The following is a 21,274-nucleotide window of genomic DNA, read 5'->3' as shown; positions in this document are numbered from 1 at the left end:
ATGAGACAGTCATGAGAAATGATGGTTGGGAACACAGCCACATTTAACAATATTCAGTAAAAGAGATTAGATTGAAATGTGTGATCTTCTGGCTGATGACAGCAATATTTTTTCTTAAGCCAGCTTGTTTGTCTGCAATGTTGTCTGCGTTTTTCAATCATATTTCTTTTCTTCTCTTTGTTTGTTGATACATCCTTTTGGAGCACTGTTTCCTTCCACTTATGCTCTGCCCTTGTTCTGTATCTGTGCAGTTCCAAACTGGCCCCCTGGAACTGCCTCCTTTTAGTGCCGTCCCCCCACCCTTCCTGTAAGCCCCAATGCTGATGGCTCCCAGGATGTTAATTCTAGGCAAGAATGCCTTCAAAGAGGTTATTACTAATCTGTCAGAACTCACCAGTTTCTGTTCCACTCCAAAACTCCTTGGTAACAAAAGTCACAGTCAGAAAATGAGTTCTTGCTTTATCATAGATTTTATCCTTATTCCATGGCTTCTTAGTGAAGGTTGAATACAATGCTTTTAACAACATTGGCATTTAAATTTTTACTTAATGAAACGATCAGATTGAGAGAGACAAGCACTTAAAGTCTTTTGAAGCTCTTTTAAGCTGTATTCAGAGTAAGGCTTTAATGTATAAAATCCTGATATTTGGAAGGATATTTTGAAATGACATTACAAGACTTGATTTTAAAAAATGCACTGCAATAGCTGTCCATGAAGAGAAGTAAGAATTCAATTATTTGGTATTTATAATTAGCATAGTAGTTGCATTCTGACTTTATGTAATTACACAGTATATTTTGTCTGATTTTATCATGTTTAAGAGTGTTATTTTTGTCATGAATGGAAGTTTTATGCAGAAATTACTCTGCTTCTGGAATATAGCACTCTCATTGTATTGTGCCTCTTTGGGTCTTTTATTAATTTAATTGCAGGTAGCTACAAGACATCCAGATTTATTGATGTTACTCATTCTCCTGCCCTTCTTTCAGAAAGTTTTGAGAAGAATTCCCTTAGTAGCTGGCAGAATCGAACCCCCACTTCTGAAGAAGAAGCAGCAGCTCTTAAAATTCAAGCCTTCTGGAGAGGGGACTATGTGAGGAAAGTACTGAGGAGCAGAAAACCAGGTGTGTCCTATAAAAATTCCTTTAAAAAATGTGTCATACTTCACCTTATTTACTGAAAAGATTTTGTTACTAATTAATATCTTCTTCAAATGAACTCAAATGAACATGATAGCTGAATGTCTAAGAATAGTGCTCAACCTACCCACTCAATTAGCATAAAAAGTACAGAAAAACATTCCTCCTGTATTTTCAAAAATATTAAACTAGAATTTCGGTTAATATAGATTTAGCTCAGACCTGGGCTAAATGTTTGGGTTTTTTTCTGTAAAGATTAAAGGAAGTCCATACAAGAACCTAAGCACCATAACGGATAATCAGCAGAACACAACATCAAAGGCTGATACTATGCTTAAAAGATACTGTGCTGACACTATGCTTCAGTGTTATGTATATAAATAGAGGAACCTTACGTAGTAGTTGAAGACTTGTGTTACATTTCTTATTCACATTTCCATTAACTCAGCTGGAATATTTTGTCCAAGTGCAGGGTCCACAGTCCAAGAAGAAAGATAGATAGCAACTGGGACATTCTGTGTAGACTGTATCAGGATTAAAGAAAAGCCTTGTACTCGCAGGCTGTTAGTTTGTAGTCTGAGAAAGGGAAGATAAAGAATAACTTAACAATAAACTGTTAAATTTGAAAAGAAATTTGATAGCAACAAGGTCTTAAATCTGAGATCCGAAGGGTTAGCAAGAAGGCCTGAGATTCAAGGATTGTGAGATGAGTCCAGACACATTCAAACTAAAAGTGGCTTTTATTTTTAAAAGGTTAAGCTATTTATTGGAATAATCCAAGATTTGTGTTGTACTGAGAACTTTAAAATTAAACAAATACTCATCAAATTCAAAAAGGATTAGTAATTTGTATATGATGAAATAACAATTAATATATTAACAGGACTGTTACACAGACAGTTAGATCACAGTGACTCCTTCTGGCCTCACAGTGTATGCCTGGGGGATCATGACAAAGAAAACTGCACCATTGTGAGATATACACTCCCTCTTTAGTAGGTCTTCTCTGTTCTGCTGGAAGCTCCGTCTTGAATTACACTGGGGTTCTTTCACCTATATATTTACCTGCTCCAGACGATCTCTGCAAACTACCTTATTTCCTTATCAGTAAATCTAGTGCTGCTTCTCTCCCAAACTATCACCTGCAGCCTAGACTTGCTTAAGCTTTCCTAAGTAAGTCCTCTAGGGCCCTTCTATTTTTGTTTATAAACTGCCATGTAAATGAGGCATTTCTGTAAACTTTCATTAGTGCTATTAATTCCTACAAACCCCAGAGCTGATAAGATATTCTTTTAAGTTTAGATTTTTTGCATTTGAGCACTATGGGAGTATTCAACTCTTTTCTTCCACTGTCTAGAATGTCTTTCTTAACAACTTCTGATTTATGAATACTCTGTTACCTTTAATTCTGGTATTTTCTTTACAGTGCTTTACTGTGGGCTTGGTGGTTATTGTTTTTCAGATATAATATTCTTCTCATCCTTTCCTTCCTTATCTATAATTCTTCTCTTTTATTTGTTATTACAGTAAAGTGTTATTACTCTCCCCTCTTTCTTTTACTTTTCCTCCTCCATTTCTGCCACTAATTGCTCATGCAATAAAGAAGAATATCACCAATCTTTAGTCTTAAAAAATTGGCCAACAGATCTAAAGCAGTTGCCTAGTCTTTTGTATTCTGTGGACAGAAGTAGACACCATGAGATGGCAAGTGTTGGGCAGGTGTTAGAACAATACGAAAGTTAAATGTTATATTTTCTAACTTATTTTTTTTATTTCCAGGTACTAAAGAAAACATTATTGTCAAAGAAACCTTGCAAAAATTGTGGACTGCAATTGAGTTAAATTTTGAACAGTGTGCTGTAATACTCTTAAGGTAATCATATAATAAATGAAACTATTTTATTACTGCCAGTACCATAGAATTGTCATAAATTGCTGGTTCACAAAATGAATCTGGATAAAAACGTTACTAGTTTTAAAATTACAAAACTCTGTTGGAAGGGATGAGATGTTTTTAGTGGAGATATACCACTTTATTCTGTGTGCCCTACTTAAGTAAAACTATTGCAAATCTAATTTTTAGCTGAACGTGTCACAGTTTTTTCCCCCTACAGCTAGAGCTAGAATATTACCTTTCTCCTGCATTTAATTTTTTCATATCCTGTAGGCAGTTTCATAGGTATAAATCTGATACACATTCTTTAGTTAAACAGGTAACCAGTTGATTTAAAGAAGCATTTTGGTTCATGCTATCTGTTGAGGAATTGTGGTGGACATTAGAAAGGAGAAAACTGTACTGTTAGATTGTACCACGTTTCATATCATCAGAGGATTTTCTGATAGCACTTACCTAAAGGAAATTTGGTGTACTTCTAGGTAGACTCTTTCCCTAGTATTTAATTAAGGCTCTTGCAAAGATAGCTACTTTAATTTGAACAGTATTCCTTAAGTCATTTTCAAGCATGATACTCCTTGGGGATCACATGTTTTGATTGTCCTTCAAATATCTCTCTGCAAATTTTCACACAACTGATCTAGCAGTGGATCAGTTCTGCAAAGGGTGAGTATTGAGAACTGGCAACAATTACTGGATATGGGTATAAATCCTCACTCCTTATAACTAGCAGTTTAAGGAACACTTATATGGGGTATAATTTTATTTCACTTTTTAGTGTTTCTAATGCTGTAAAAAATATTTGTATGTAAGTATAGATTATCACAGGACATTAGCTCTAAACCAGCTGATCCTTAGCAGATTTATTATTTTTCGAGAGTGAATAGCTACCATAAAAATATTAAAACATTTTATATCATTATTTTAATTTCATACACAAAGCAGTGTTCTTCATGGTTAGCATAAGTTAAAGTCAAAGATATATGTGCCCTCCTGATTAGATTTAAATGCATGTCTTGTTTGCTGCTTTCCAGAGAAATGTTTAAAAGAAATTGTAAGTCTATTGAAAAGTTTCCTTGTTATGAAGATGAATGGTGTAAAATGTCTTTTGCTGACTATGCTGTGACATATGCTGATCAGCCACCAAATACGTGGTTTGTGGTTTTTAGGTGAGTTTCATACTCTTATGGGGAAGTAGTATTGATACACCATTTTTTCATTGACTTGATTTTTAATTACTTATGCCATTTTACATAACTCTACTTTCCTTACATTCTAATGTCTGCTTTTACTTCGTGTCACACAAATATTTTTATTTGTGAAAATAATTTTAATACAGTTTTGGCTTTGTTTTGTTTATTTTAGAGAAATATTTTTTTTCCCGGAAGACCTGCTTGTAGTGCCAAGGGTGCATACCACTATCCCTTCCTGTATACTTCATGTTGTTGATAATGACACATTGGAGGAAATACCACATGTCTTTTCCAAAGTGGTACCTCATGTTTATCCCAAAAATAAGGTAAATGCAAAGAATAGCCCAAGTTCGGTGGACATTTTCAGCTGTATCATACTACTTAGAAGTGTGCCTTTAGTTTTTAGCAAGTTTAAACAGAGGCTATCACTGACCTGCTTCTGTGCTACACCTTTTACAGTTAAGGAATAGCCTTAATTTTCTCTGATATTTTCTACTATCGCTAAATTGAGGAATATCATTCAATGGCCCTGTGCTGTGCTACTCAGTGGCAATATGGTTGCTGCTGATGCTATCCATCTGACAGAATAACCTTCAAGAGTCAGAGGCCAAACTAAGAATGAGGTTCAAATAGCCTTTTTTAAGTCATGCTTACAATAATTAAATTAATATGCATCTTCAGGTGCTAATGATAATTGCATCATTGATGCCAAATACAGCTTTAGATATGCTCCCCCTCAAAGCCTGTTTGTCACCTCAGAAGCATTAGTTTAAATTGTTTCTAAAGAAATAGCTATATTGTTGAATAATTACCACAGCTTCCCCTCCTCCTGCCCTTTTCAGATATTTTCAGCTAAAGAAGACAGTTTGTTCAGTCTTTCTTTGAAAGTTATATGTTCTATACTGATTACTCTCTCCTCTGGACTCTTTCCAATTGCTGTTGTTTTTTTTCTTGTTTATGATACACAACACTGAGCACCATAAACTTGCACCAAGGATTAACTTGTGGCCACACCAATGTTGAGTAAGGAACAATTAGTTTACATGTCTTGTGGGCTTTACTTCTGCTTGTATCTCCAACTGTTGTGCTTGCCCTGTTTTTCAACACCACTGTTGACTTATGAACTTCTGTAACCCCAGGTGCTCTTAAAGCCAAGATCAAGCAGAGTGCTGGAGCCAACTCTAGATTAGCCAGTGTTTTGACCGTCGCAAAATTTCATAACATTAAAATTAGAGAGTTTTATTTGCTGGCATTTTTGTTATCACCCTAATTTATCTCTATAGTCTTTTACTACTTCTTTTCCTATTTTGGTCTGCCTCTTATGACATTAATATTACCCATAATATTAACTATTCTAGCCACATGTTCTCCGTTGACCTTTTAATGAAGACAGGTTCACATTTTAGCCACCTCAGTCTCATCTGTTAATAACAAAGAATTGATGTCTGTTACAGTCTAACACTATTTCTTTCTTCATTCTTTTGTAACTTCCAATTTCATCAGACATTTTTTTTCACTAGACTGAACTTGCCTTATCCAGTATTTATAGGAAATATTAGCTGAATGTGGCAGATTAGGCCTGCTGCTGCTGCTGGAGCAATATGAGTAAGAAAGGGTTGCAGACAAGTATTTCATTCTCTTAAAACTAGTCTGGGATCCTTAGAGATGGGGTGTGGATTCCACCAGACAGGAAAATTCAGTTTGGAATCCAAAAGCAGCAAGTGGCAGGATGCAAAAAGAAATCTCAGTGGTAAACACTACTTGCTGCTTTTCAGGAAAGTAATGGGATGTGGAAAGAGCAATCAGAACTTCAGATTTATTTCAGATCTCATCTCAGCATTTGTCCTGCTTAGAAGAATACAACTGTCTAGTTCTATCTTGTAAAGCAGTTTTTTCTTCCCTAATTTTACTAATTCTTTCTCAGATCTCCTCCAATTAACAAATGGCCCTTTTTATTTTATTCCTATCCTTTCTATTGAAGAAGTCCCTGCTTAAAGTAGGCATTTTTGTTATTTTCTAAATTAATAATAAATGTGGTTAATATCAGTAAAGAGCGATTTTGTTTTAAGAGTATTAAAACAGAATTTTGTAGGTATGTTGTATTTTTCTACTCATTACATTTCTTAATCGCTGTTATTGAGTTTCTCAGTAAGAATATAACTGTACAATTTAGCTCATTTTCTATTTGTAAATGGTTCATTAATGTTTCAGTTGACTTGCAAAAGCTATTGAAAGCTTTACTGATGTTTTGACAAGACATTATGCAATTATCATGAAACACAGGATACAGCAGTTTTATTTTAATATGACTTTATTACTGTAAACAATGTAATACATCAAGCAAGAAATTATACATTATGCCTGAATTCCTAAACGTCAATGTTACAGGAAAAGTAACATTTTTAATAAACCTACCAGTTAGTTGTTTGGATTCAAAACTGTGAATCAGCAATTTACAACAGACCTAAAAAGAAATCCTATCAGCAGATATTGTTATTCTGCTGCAGAAAGACTCATGGAACACATTGAAATTCATTTCAGTATGACTGACAATAAGGATAAAATCTACACACTAGCAATAATATTTGCCTTATTTCTGCAGACATTGCAATCTAGATAGAAACTAGATACTTGCTTTGATTTATTTGGATTTTCCATTAAATTTTCTTCTTCCATGGTAAGTGTTGCTGCTGCTGGATACAGTTAGTTTGGAGTTTTGGCTTTTTTTAGTTCTAGTCTCTTATTATTCACAAGTCTTTTGAACAGATTGTAGAAAATTATGGAGATAAGCATTCCTCAAGCTTCAGCTGACCAGCAAAGACAGGAGGTTAAGAAAACATTGCTAACAACATATTTAGTCTAGAAAATAGAAGTCTATTTGATAAGGGTGCTGATTAATTATTTGTCTTGACTAGTCATAGAAGGACATAAGGAAATCATCTTAGTTTACCAAAATGTTTCAGTAGTATACTAGAAAACAACCCTTTCTGATTCTAGAGATAGTGAATTGTAACAAGATATCTAAGTATGTAATGGAACCTTTCAAAAGATTTTAAGAAATCTGATGGGCTTGTCTAGACATATCTGTTTATTTCTTCTTAGTAACTGATTACTTGGTGTCGCTGTAAGCTGCAAAATTCAGTTATTATGCTTTCTAATTGCTTATAGTATTCAGAAAGTGCTCACTCAAATAACCTTTTCATCTGAAGTCCAAATTTTCTGCATATTTATATTCAACGTAAAGACCGTAAAACCTCATTCTTATAAAAAAAGTACACAATAGACAGTGTTTTTCTCATACACACGATACTGTCAGAAAGCACTTGAAGGTTTGTCTAAATCCTCACTTTTCAAGTCTACACGTTCAGAAGAGAGGAGGTTTAAATATATGCTTAACTAGGTATTTAAGTGAGTTCTCCTGAAACTGAGCAGTTACTCTCCTGAATAACTGCTATTACCTTGGAGTGATTAAAGGGTGTAAAGCATTTTACAGTTGAAGTTGCACAAATTGGAATAATGAATAATGTATTTTATTATATATTATATATATTTATTTATATATTTATATAATATATTTTGCTTTCATTCTAAATATTCAGTAGTCCTGAAATCACAACCCTGCATTATGGATAGTCCTGAAATCACAACCATTTTTGGTATAAGAATTTTTCAACAAAGATTTTTTTATTGGTAAATACCAATTTCTTTTAACTGAAATGTAGCAGAAAACTGCCAAGAGAAAAAAACTTTCACAGAAATTTCAACTGACCAATTTCTTGGGTGGAACATGAAATTTTAATATTGGAAACAGCAAGTTGGTAGGGATACCTTGGAAAATATGAAGAAGAGATTTAATCCTCAGTTCCCCTACTACATTGCAATTGGCCATTGTGCTCATTATATCCCTTTTTTCCTGCTCTTGCCTTTCAAGTAAGCACATCCATATTGCCTTCTGTTTTGAAATACAAAATAAAATCAAATTTCAAAATCTTTTAAATTATATTTTGGTTTCCCATATTCCTCTTCTCAGGATTTGTAAAAAGTGAATAAATCTGCATCAGGTTTATTAATTGTGTGTGCAGCTTTTTTTTTGTGAAATTTTATTTGCTTTGTCTAATACTAGAAATATTTTTTCTTATATCAACATCATCTTAAAAATAAGATTAGTATCCTAACATTCAATGCTATACTTGCAATGATATTATTAAATGTAGGGGCAATATTAATTTAACTTCACATTTGAAAACACAATGAATCTGCTCTCTAAATTTCCATGCAGCAAATGCATGCATTCAGCTTTACTTTCTTACTGCCTTTCTCACTTTCTCACTTGAAGGGACATTTTTCAGATCTTTGCTTTATCAGTGAATGCATAGATTTTCAGTTTTACATTTTATCTTATCTAATTTTGTTTTCATATGGATGAAGACTGCTACCTTTTTGCTAAATGTCTTGTGCGTGAATTACTAAGATATTAGTTTCCTTATCTTTATCTGTGGTCACCTTTGGAGTTAGATCTATCTATAGTCTCAAAATTGCTGAACCGTTTCAGGAATTTTAATATTACAGAAACCAGAGTTGAACAGGTATTTTATCTGGGAGCTATTTGCATAGTACTTTGATGTACAAAGCAAGAAAATGTATAAAATAAATGTGTTTTTCTGAACTTTAGTCATGTTATATGAAGAGTGTTCAGAATAGAATACTGCATATGCTTAAATAAAAGAGTAAGAACTCATTAATATTTGTTAAATTAGAATTCATTAAACAACTTTGAATCATCAAATAATTTTGTTGAATTACCTCAGGAGTTTAATTGTACCTGCCCCTAAAAATAAGGCCAGCTGCAAAGTTAGATTAGATTGGATTTGATTTGCTATGTAACTTTTGCTGAACAGAATTTCTTGCAATGAGAGATGCTTTGTAAGTTCGGCTATAACAGAACTATAAGATTCTTTCTGATGGAGTTCATGTTATTATACTAATAAGTGTAACATGGACAAATATAGGTTTCCATGTAGTCATAGACTGTATTTTGAGTAGAGTTATTTCCAAGAAAAAAATATTTGTTTTCTATTTTCAGAAAGGTTATACATTTATGGCTGAAGCACGCACTGATGACATTCCTGTGACAGCTGGAAGATGGAGGCTCCGGCTCATTGGTTCTTGTAGTCCACTACCAGTTCTTGCTCGTGAGGCTGTATATAATGTCTATTCTACTAAAGAAATTAAGGAGTATTACATACCCAATGACAAGAATGTAATGTTTAGGTAAATAATGAAAGAAGAAAGATTAAATTATGCTTTTTTATATGGACTATCCCTGACAGAAAAGTATATCCTTTCCTCTTTCATATAAGGGGAAGGTATTGAAGCAAATATCTGAATTTTATGGGCCATCGATATTCAATAGCAAACTTCACATTTCATTTCACAGAATCGCAGAATCACTAGGTTGGAAAAGACCTCCAGGATCATCGAGTCTAACCATTCTTATCAACCACTAAACCATGCCCCTCAGCACTTTGTCTACCCATCTTTTAAACACCTCCAGGGAAGGTGACTCCACCACCTCCCTGGGCAGCTTCTGCCAGTACCCAATGACCCTTTCTGTGAATAATTTTTTTTCTGATGTCCAGCCTGAACCTCCCCTGGCGCAGCTTGAGGCCATTCCCCCTTGTCCTGTCCCCTGTCACTTGGGAGAAGAGGCCAGCTCCCTCCTCTTCACAACCTCCTTTCAGGTAGTTGTAGAGAGCAATAAGGTCTCCCCTCAGCCTCCTCCTCTCCAGGCTAAACAACCCCAGCTCTCTCAGCCGCTCCTCCTAAGACTTGTTCTCCAGCCCCTTCACCAGCATCATTGCTTTTCTCTGGACACACTCCAGAGCCTCTACATCCTTTTTTTAATAAAAGTTTTATTTTCTGAAATATTGCTACCACTTAATGAAGAACAGGTATGAAGTACACAGACTTTAGCTTTAAAATCCTAATAATATTTTTCATTTCTGTAGGCTCTTGAAATGTTATCCACGTGCCACTAACTGAAGTTCCATAGTACTTTTGGAAATTAAATTTGTATTGCAATACAGATTTCGTGGCTGTGGAGGAGACATAAAGATTGATATACTTTTTGAGCTATTAAGATCAAGCTTCAGATAAAATCCAGAAATGCAACATTTTCTTTTCTATCTTGCAGTGTTGGCAGAAAAATGTATACTCAATTTATTTTAGCATGCATATTCTTTTAGGAGAACATATTAATAAAAACATGATGCTTCAATTTTTTAGTTTATTCTATCTGGTTGAGTTCTAGAACTGGTTCTGACTAAATTGCTATATTTAAGTAACACACTGTTTTTAATTAACAGTGCATTTAAGTAATACACTGCATTTAAGTAACACTATATGTGACATGAAAGATTAGACACTGTACTAAAAAGGCCCCGTGCTTAGAGCTGATTACATGCATATATTTTGAAAGTTAATTCTACAACATTTTGCATTGATTCCTGACAATTTGTATCAATATTTTGAATCAATTATTTATTCTTGTGATAGAGGTCTGTTCAACAAGAAGAATCATAGGAATCAGGTTCAATATCAATGAAGAAAACAGGTGACAGAAATATAACAAATGCACTCAAATTCTGTAAACTCTCTCTTCCTTGATGATTTTTTTTCCTTTTTTCCCTCTGATGTTGAGAAACTTTAAAAAAAATTATTTTAAAACATCTGTATATTTTTTACTCCAAATTTGCTGACGTGAAGATGATGGAGTCTTTGTGCACTTGTGTTTATTTGTTTGCATGCTGAGGTTAGTCTAACAATTTGAATTTGTGAACAAAAAGTAAGCTATATATGAAGGTAGAAGTCACAACAAAAATATTTAAATTTCATCCTAAGACTCTAATTCTACCATCTTTTAATTCTACATTCTTTAAAGTTGACCAGAGTAGCAGTTGCTGTCAAATGAGATAGCTCTATCCTTTTGAAAGCAAATCTTTACATTTTTCTTCTGCTAAGTTACTTTTTAATTGAAACAGTTCAGCTCCCTAATCAGCTAACCATGTTTTTCAACAAATAGTGGTACAGCAGGAGGGAAAAAGTATATCTGGACATTTGATAAGGCAGCAAAAATAAAAGGCAAGCCCACCGCCTTTTTTTTTGCAGCAGCAGTTACTTTGATCTCGGATACAGTGCACTAAACTTCACGACAGGAAGCTTGGCCCAGTGGACTGCAGGAAAAAACAGTCAACTACAAACTCAATTTTAAATCTTTCTTTCCATGTCAGCACAATGTTTTGGTACTTCCCTAAAAAAGAACTATCTCATATAGTTGGTTATATCTCTATGTTTTATTTCTTCCTCTTTAGGTATTCTGTAAAAGTCACAGCATCACATGTTGCTACAGTGCAGGTACAAACCTCTAAATCAGATGTGTTCATTAAACTACAAGTCCTACATAATGAGGAAGAAATTGTGAATGTCACTGGAAAGGGCCATGCACTGATTCCTGCTTTTAATTTCTTGAGTAATGAAAAGCTTTTGAGTTCCCACTGTAAGTATTGTATTCTGTATTTGATAATTTTATTCACTGAGGGGTATACAGTCTTACAATAACTTTAGGTAATCACAGAAAATATTTTTCTTACTTTTTCTGTGAATCAGTAATTACTTTGTGATTAAGTGAACTCAGCTCCTTTTTTAAGCAATGCATAGGAGTCCTTGGTCCTCAGCAATGACAGAAGGTACTAAAAGGATTGATTGAAATAAGGTATCCAGCATCATTTTCTTCCTCTCCCTTTTGGTCTTGTTTTGTGACAGAGTGAAGAGTTTTGTGGATAACTGAAGTAGCTTCTCAGTTCTAAAAACTTTATACATATGCTTATCTTGTCCTTGAGACCTGAAATATGTTTGATTTTCAAGATCCTGCCTTTATTTGTTTCATTTTAAAGTTCAAAAAAATGTTGACTGTTAGGAAACTGATGCCCAGGCAGTGGGACACAGTATATATTCACAGATTACACTGAGCCTTCTGATTTAAATGTACCATCTTGAGAATCACTTCTTTTTTGTAAAAGCATATATTTTATTGGCTTCTCAACCACCAAATGATCCCCAGAGTACGAGGCACAAGACTCTTGAATAAATTACACAGTATTTATGCTTAAGAAAAAATCCCAATTATTACTCTGCCTCTGCTACACCTTCACAATTATAATAATGGGAATAGGAAACACTGAAGGAAGAACTACTTGCGCCAGATTTGCAAAGCTCATAAATGCTGTTGTCAATTCTTTAAGATAGCAACTGAAACACTGAAAAAGTTATCCCTTGTGAGAATACGTGAATTTAAACAAAACTACTTTTGAGACAAACGTATTTGAAAGTTACAGCACACACCTCACTCACATTGAGCTGAACAGCTGAATCTGAGAAGTTTATTTGTTCAAAATTCTGTTTCCTTTTATTTCTATTTTTAAAATGTTGTTGTCATTCATTACATTGCAGTCTTGTCATCTCAGCTTTTGTTAAAGGCAAGAACTGGTGTGTTCGAAGGTCACTTTCATGCTAAAATTCATGTATTTTCTCAAAGCGCTTTGAAACTAGGACTTTTACCTAACAAAAATCCAGCTGGCATGAGTTGAAACTGACTCTCCATAGTCCAGTAAACTACCACTCTGAATCTACTGAATGCCCAAGCCTGGCAGGAGATAAATACTGGAGGAAGGGGCTGGGAGGTAGAGAAAATGGAGCCAAACTCTTCAGTAGCACCCTGTGACAAGATGAGAGGCCATAGGCCCAAACTGAAATACAGAAGATGCAATCTAAGCATACATGTCAATTCTTAATCAATTTCCATATTATTTGCAAGATCGTATACTATTTCTCATTCATAGAATCATGGAATGGTTTGGGTTAGAAGAGACCTTAAAGACCGTCTAGTTCCAACCCCCCTGCCATGGGCAGGGACACCTCCCACCAGACCAGGCTGCTCAAGGCCCCATCCAACCTGGCCTTTTCATTATATCTATAGGTTTCATTTTGAAACTGTAAGTTCTTAATAAGAATTACAAGTGTGCTTCAATACAGCCATTGTTTATAAGCAAACAAGTCAGCTACTGTACTCTCCATGGACACCACCATATATCAATGTTATAAGATATTACTTTTCAGTCCTTTTATGAAGACTTTTAAACAATAAATCTTCTGTAAATGAATCCATTTCTGCCCATTTGAGCGTATTCGGAACCGGAGGCAAAGACAAATTGTTCAAATACTAGGTTGTTGCTTTGCTAAAGCCCAAAATAGTATATTTCATGTGCTCATCTCCACTATTTTGAACTGTTTAGTTTTATAAAATGTTCTCTAGAAAAATGTTTTATCTGTATTTCCAGTGCTGTGCGGGAAAAATACCTAATTTAATCATGTTTAAGAAACATTGATTTCTGTCTCAACAGCACCTTGTTATTACCAGAAAAGTAAAATTAAATGCTACAAAGACCATGCTCTTAAAGTATAATTCATCAGATGACAATGTTGTGGTTTTAAAGGAGGTAATGGAGAAGCTGTCGTGATTCTGTGACTGAGTTACCAAGATAATTAAAAGCTATTTTTGGTAACTGTTTTTGGAATATGGGAATAGATTAATAAATGTAACACTAGACTAGTAGAAATAGAAGCAGGAAAGCTATAAGATAGCATAGATTTGGGTCAGCAAGATGAATACTTGAAAAAAAATGGCCAAGTTACCCAAGTCAGTAAAAAAAATAAAAAAGAAGCAAATCTCTTTCAGTAAACCAGCTTGTTGGAAAAGATCATAGTCTGAAGACTGAAATAAGCTAAAAAGCACAATCAGGTGAAAGAGAAGAGAAATGGATTCCAACAGGTGCTGGAAGGGAGCTGTTGGGGCAGAAATTGAAAAGGGACGTTTTGTCTTTGCCAGACTAGCAGGGGGCATGGATGAGAGGATTTTCAAAATATCCTCAGAAATCAGACAGACACATTAGGCTTTTATCTTTCATTCTTATGTGTTGTGATACAAATAATTTCTCTTGATTTTAAATTATTTTAAACCATTGTGAATCAATCAATGAAATATTTGTTATGTTGACCTGATTGGAAATAGGAAGGCTGTTGTATCAGATTCAGCAGTGGAGTCAGTGAATTCTAGCTGGAAAAAGTGGTGATGAAAGGTACTTTATTTCAAACAGACTTTAAAAATGTATCTAGACCTGACACACTGTAAGAAAAGTGTTATGATTTTAGAATGTATTTGAAGGTAAAATGAATATTCTGATGCCATTTAAGTGTGTATGAGTGTGTAGAGAGCTGACAGATGGAAGGAACAACTGTGAAGTTGTCACTCTTTGTTGGGAGTTTGACTATTATTTTTACAAGATTAGATCTTACACTAGGCCTTAACATTGAAGTTCTTTCCCTGTGTACACTCGTATATGTATACCACAGAGAAGACATTTTGTGTAAGTTTTCCAAATCTTTCAGAGCATGCAGGCTAAATGAGATTATTAAATTCATTCATTATAGCCAATATACAGTTAAAATTCAGTGTAACAGTATCAGATTACCCAACCTGCTGCATGTGAGTAGGTGTAATGTATGTCATTGTATTATAAAAGCGTGTTTCTTTGGTGTTGTCAAAAGTGTTTTATGGCCTGTACAACAGCAATATAGGAACCTCCATAAATACTGGTGCCAAGTTCAGGTGGGGATTTATACAATTGACATTGAATACACCAAGATTCATACTGTCAGTATCTAGTTTATCTCTTTTTAAAAGTGTGTTTTCACAGAATAAGAAAAATCAGAAACCACTACCATACTGCCAGCACCAAACTTGTTCGTTAAGCAAGACACAGCCCACACATTTGAGACCTATTCAGTATCACATATATTTCGCCTCTCGTGGAGCTGATCGCTATGTTGCCAGCACTATTCTTAAGTAACACTATTATGCAAGCATCACCAATAAAACATCATCCCCCTTTCCCACCCACAATCTGTTAATTCATCTCCAGTCACAGCTGTTTTGTAAATGTCTTTTATAACTTAAGAACTGCATTAAACCAATTGATTTTGAATATATTTACCCTTTCTGAGATGTAGCAGATGACTTGAACCTTGACCATTCACTTCCAATAAAGGAGGTAAATATTGATGCGTTGCAAGCACAGCAGGCCTGTAACCGCAGGCGGTCAAGTGAATTCTCATAATCCTTTCTTTCCATAGTAGCAGTCTGATACAATCCATTCTCAGAGTATCAAAATCTCATTCGGGTATTTGTTTGAACCTGGAACCAAGGTAGGTACAAGTTCCTTCTAGGCAGAGCTTGGCTTAGGAAAACCAAGACTGAATATTTATAGAAGCAATAAGGAAAGTAATTTGATGTCACAGCACCATCTGGAGACCATTGCTAGAACTATTATTTTGGTTGTGCATGAATTTTTGGGAACTTTTCCAAGTCATCTTTCCAACAAGGGCAGATGAGTCTTCTGGAGTTTTGCACAATTCTGAGCTGAATAGGTTTTCTGGACTAATACTTCTGTTACTGCCCTTCTTTAGCTCGTTAGTGGTTTCACAGTAGTTCCACATCAGTTCTTCCTTGGGAGACAATGATAGAACTTTAAAAATGACCGACCACAAATAGTTTCATAGCTCTTTTCAATGCTGGCTTTTTTTCAACTTCAGTCAGATATGATCTTTGTGTCAGACTGGCATAAGAGACTTCTGTAGAGGAAGGAGTGCACTTCTCCCCTCTTTGGAGGAGGGGGTGGGAATATACGTTTCATAAACTGTAACAGCAGTTATATATACAGTCTTTCAAATTTTTCGTTATTTACTTTGAAAAGATCTGTGATTTTCCAGCAGAATGACATCATTTTAGTATTTGGAATAAGTATAATTTTAATCGGAAACTCATGATCATAATATAGCATGAGAAAATGGACTAAAATAATTCTTTGTTCTCATCACTTCTGGGGGCATCTATTTACCTCATACCAATAATTCATAGAATTTCTGGAAATTAACCATTTTTCATCATCTTGCAGCAAGCAAAACTATTATTCAAAGTAGTACAAAGAAGGAATCAGAAACTGGAGGAACCAAAAAAAAAGCTCGTATGTCATTTTCAAAGGACACCAAATCTTCTTTCAAGCCAGGACTTGTACAAGAATGTCCACCTATATTAGAAGATGAATCTTTACTCTTGGAAAACTTTCAAAAGAGTGATATAAGTCCACAACAAGTAAGTGATTCCGAGTCATTGGGATTTGGAAAAAATCCCACCAAACAATGAAAGGATATTGATAATCCTTTTGCTACATGTGGAGATCTGATATGCTGGGGCAAGAACAAAGAATCAAAAGAATCAAGATTGTTGGTAGCTTCTGAATGAGGCTATGTAGAAAGGATAATGTACGTATATGAATAACCAAATAACTATGTGTCATTATTGTTTTCCAGTCAAGGTGATCTATTCAATCATTAAGTGTTCTTCATTTGCCAAATCCAGTTCAAGTATATCATAGCTTTTAGTTAAGGGCCAAAACTACCAGTAATGAAGTTAAAACTTTGATAATTCAATGTGAGTTTTCCTTGAAATTTGATGTAAGAGAAGGCCAAATGTAATAGTTTTAATAGAGAAACACCTACTCAGCTGAAAACTTTAGTAACAAACAAGCAGAGTTTCTCAGAGAGGGATGTCAAAAATGTGTATTTTCTTGATCTCACCTAGTATTATTTGTCTATCACAGAAAAATAACTTTCATTTTCTGAAGCAGTTCATGTGTCGCTATCTCCAGATGTTTCTCTACTGTGACTTTTCCCTGATAATTGAGTTCAGTTGTAACAAAATATTCCAAGGGGAAAAAAAAGGATTATTGAGGAATAAATTCCTGGGTTGTTCCTTTGACTAAGAACTGGCTTCAGAATTTAGAAAACAGTTTTTAATCAGAATAATTTCCTGTTCAATGTAGATGTTGTTTAATATAACACATGGACCCTGTCACCTCTACCTCAAATTAAGACATTATTAAGTTCTAGTATTAGGGCTCAAAGCCCTGTACTAGGTCTTAAAAATCAAAGACAAAAGTCTTTGTTTTAGCACATGGCATACATAGAAAAGTTACATGGAAATCTTAAAGGAATGTAGCTCTTTGTTGCATACCCCATTTTAGGTTCACTTGATAAACACATGAGTAATTGTTTAATTTCAAAGGAATTAAAATAAAATCTCTGGAATTAACACTAATTTTTTAAGCTTCTTGTGAATACTGTAATGTGCAAGCTTGTAAATTAATTATGTGTTTTATTTGTTGAATTCAGTAGCTGGCAGTTTAGTAACCTACAGAACTTTTGAATGCTTACTATAATTTTTATGTCTTCAGCATGTTAACATACTGCATTTTCTTTCATAGCCTCACAAGTATATCATACAAGCGTTTGTGTTGTATAACAGTTGGCCACTTACTGAGAGTCAGTCTCTGTTTGTTCAGGGACTGAAAGAAATGGAGAAAAATGAAATCAAAGGTAGGTCAATCTCAGTATGCATTTCGTCAAATGCATCTTGTTACTGATTTTTTTTAAAAAATGTTATATTGCAACAAGCCAAGGCCATATGGCACAGTGCTTTGACAAAGCACATCCAAACATAAAAGTTTCTACTGAAACTTGAAAACATGCCTTCTGAATGCACTGACAAGAGGTGAAAAAAAAAAAAAACCAAAAAGGCTTGCTTTTGGGATATGTATGACTTTTGTGCTTCTAGGAAAAGAATTTAGGCAGCAGGCAAGACTAGGAAAGGTCCCAAGGACAGGTTGTCTATTTCAGCCAGGCAGGGGGCAGAGGAATTACAGAATTTGGGGTTTTTTATTAAGGGACAGAAAAAAAAAGAAAGGAAAAAAAAAAAAAAGCCCAACACCTATTAAAAGCAGTAAAGACATTAGAATTCTAGTCAGTATCCTAGAAATTAGATAAATGTCTCATATTTGCTTCCCCCTTTACCACTAGGACTGACACAAAATGATTTACATCTTAATACGATAGAACATTTATCATGCTGGATCCAACAGCCTGAGAGAGGCAAGAATGCTGCCGCTTTATGTCCCCAGGTTCAACCATTAATGAGGTTGAAGTTGTAGTCCCAGCAGGCACACACAGAACACACATACACGCTACGCTTAAATGTATATATATTGATATATATTGCCAGCCATAGAGATCACAGAGAGACACTCAGAGCACTCACACAAACACAGAGAGCAAAAATGGCCTCATCCTGCTTCCCTCTCTGTCTGGACAGAATGGAAGTCCACTAGAGAGAATATATTAATATATATATATAGTGGATCCTGCCAGCAGCTGGACTTAGACACCTGGTCTACCCAGTGGCTGGGCCTTGGATCCACTATGAGCTCCTGAGGCTACAGCCTTACCCCAGCTGTGCGTAGAGACCATCACACACACCCGTACATGTACACATGTAGCTGATTCTCCTCTACTCTCACCCTTAGATTCCTGCAGAACCTAATATATTACTTTACACCATTCAGTAAATTTCCTATGTAATGAATATTAAAGTTTTATACCTCAATTTTTAAAACATGAGGTCAGGAGAAATTATTTGCATTATCCTGCATATATAAACAGTTGTTTATACCCTTAAATTTTCTTTGGAAGATTTGATCTTTATTTATTAATAATATTTCTCACTTCTTACCCTGGTTACATATTTCTTTTTAAATGCCTAGTATTTTTTTTTTTTTTTTATTTCTTCTAAAATTTCTGATGTTAGATTCATCAGCAGTAATTGCTAATATATACTACTTAATTTCTTGGTTTTCAGTTCACCTTTTGAGATTTTGCACTCTTTTTTTCAGCTAGTGTTACAGAACTTTAAAAGAAGTATCTTGTTAATTTACTATAGTCCTTAGTCAGTTTTAGTAATATATGAGGAGCTGTGTCATGTAGCCTTACAGGCCTGTATAGAGCATTTTTGGTGGTGATTTCACTTGCTTTTACTTTGTTGTGTTTTCACAAAATCATCTTTTCTTCCTATATGACTCCATTTATTCTCTTTGTTTTCTCTGTAATGATACACTGCTTCTTACGGTAGACATCCTATTATATTTTCTCATCCTTCTGAGTTGGCTGCACTCAGAACACACCAATCCTTTATAAAGCTATCACTATCTCTGTGAAACTTCAGGTCAAAGGAGGTCACAATCTCTGAATTTTATTCACTAGTTCAACAGTTCACAGCTGTTATTACTGATGCTTGCCAATGTCATAAGCATCCTCATATTTAGTTCAAGGTTAGCAGTATTGTAGTTCAAAGCTTCCCTTCTCCGTGTTAACTGATGCTTTGGGTCATTTGCAGTCAACCAGACTCAAGCCACAGTCAGTAATAACAAGCACTTTTCACTTAGGATTCTTTTAAAATGTTGTGATTTCTGTGTGATTTTCTCTCATAATTGCTGCCTTTCTAAATAACCCAAAGCCATTTCACAGTTCATATTAAATGGTGTTTCTGTTTATACAAGGATAACAACAGACTGCATTGGCTACCGACAGAGTTTAAAACCAATGTATATCATAATGTTTAAACACCAGCACTAACTGTATTTACTACTTAGCATTTATTTTGTGTACCACTATTAACACCAATATTTATCTGGAGTGCTTACTATAGGTAAGCATTTTGGAAAAAAAAAAAATCTGTTTAATCTCTGAATCCTTTTCTGATTGTGAACTAGTCTTAAAGCAATTTGAAAACTGAGCTTTACCATTTAAATCTGCCAGCACCAATTGTCAAACTTGCAATTCATGTGCAGGCAGTGTTGGTGTGTAATCCAAAAGGCATCCTCTCACCATGTGATTTTTAAGAAAGCTGCAGTGAGCCAGGTGGAGAATTCCTGCAGCAAATTTTCACCATTTGAGGTATCACTTTTTCCTGTAAGGCAACAGTGCCATCTGGAGTTAGTTTTGTAATAAAGCTAATTTATCATGCGAAAAGCACGGCTCCGCTTTGCATTAGCATTTGCTAAAGTACTTTATACTAGTCTCCCTTTAAATGAAGACTATTATTCTACCAATATTCACCTATATTATAAATATTTATTAAGAACATTTTTGAGGAAAGTAAATTCTCTGACATAGAGATGCTATGATAATTTTGTACATTGTATTTGTTGATGCTTGTTCTTTTCTTTCTTCAAAATCCTAAATATTGCAGTGTGGCAGTACTTGCAAAAAGAACTGTGTTAGCAAAAGTTATTTCATGACTAACGTCTAGTTGTATTTATTACATATGAAATCTCATTAAATGTTTTATTAAAGAGCACATTGCACAAACAAAACATTAAAAAGGCATTAACCAGAAAACCCAAGTACACAGAAATTAGTAAGTGCCAGTTAGTATATTATTTATACAGTCGACATTTTTTCCTCTCTCTTTATTCTTTTTCCCTTTCCATCTGGAACTGTTAATGGGACAAGACTTCAATGGAAAAAATAGTTAAAAAAAAAAAAAGTAAGGTCTGGGTCATAATTCTTGTGTAAAAGGGGGAAAAATAGCAGGCAATCTTGCAACTGCTATTACCATTTTAAGTTGCTTGCCTGTGCGAGCAAAATTATTTTAAGATTCATTTTGTACATATGATTTTCAGCTATGTTTTTTTGTGTTCTTTGGTTTTACTTCTCATTTAGTAAGATTAGAAGTTTTCTTGTGCAGCTGTCACAACCCAGAGTTGAATCATCAGCGTACACTGAATGCTGACTGCAACATTTATTTTATATATTGCCTTAAGTTACCTCAGGAGTATAAGCTGTTGGTGAGAGAAGGCTGTCTGTCCAACTCAGAAAGCAGAGGTAGATAGGGCACCCAACTCAGGTAGTAGGGGTAGGTTTGAAAAGGCAGGAAAGGCCTTTTCCTTTAGAAATTTCCTTTTATACTCCAGAACTGGGAAAGTTCCTCCACAGGTTTTCTCTTCCCAATGCAGAATTTGTTGGCGTATGACAAGGGCAGGAT

At 34.7% G+C, this 21,274-nt stretch overlaps 1 protein-coding gene across 1 annotated transcript in view; it reads left to right on the top strand.

The window, feature by feature from the left end:
- ADGB (androglobin) overlaps window positions 1-21,274 on the top strand; it is a 106,019-nt gene that overhangs the window by 71,884 nt on the left and 12,861 nt on the right. Inside the window, exons 22-29 of the mRNA XM_054062330.1 lie at window positions 991-1,125; window positions 2,920-3,013; window positions 4,069-4,203; window positions 4,400-4,553; window positions 9,311-9,498; window positions 11,598-11,782; window positions 16,296-16,492; window positions 17,664-17,775. Coding sequence (XP_053918305.1) covers window positions 991-1,125; window positions 2,920-3,013; window positions 4,069-4,203; window positions 4,400-4,553; window positions 9,311-9,498; window positions 11,598-11,782; window positions 16,296-16,492; window positions 17,664-17,775 — 1,200 coding nt within the window. The remainder of the gene's footprint in view (window positions 1-990; window positions 1,126-2,919; window positions 3,014-4,068; window positions 4,204-4,399; window positions 4,554-9,310; window positions 9,499-11,597; window positions 11,783-16,295; window positions 16,493-17,663; window positions 17,776-21,274) is intronic.

This window comes from Cuculus canorus, chromosome 3, assembly GCF_017976375.1.
Source record: "Cuculus canorus isolate bCucCan1 chromosome 3, bCucCan1.pri, whole genome shotgun sequence".
Lineage (NCBI taxonomy): Eukaryota > Metazoa > Chordata > Aves > Cuculiformes > Cuculidae > Cuculus > Cuculus canorus.
This window is presented reverse-complemented; position numbering and strand designations above follow the sequence as displayed.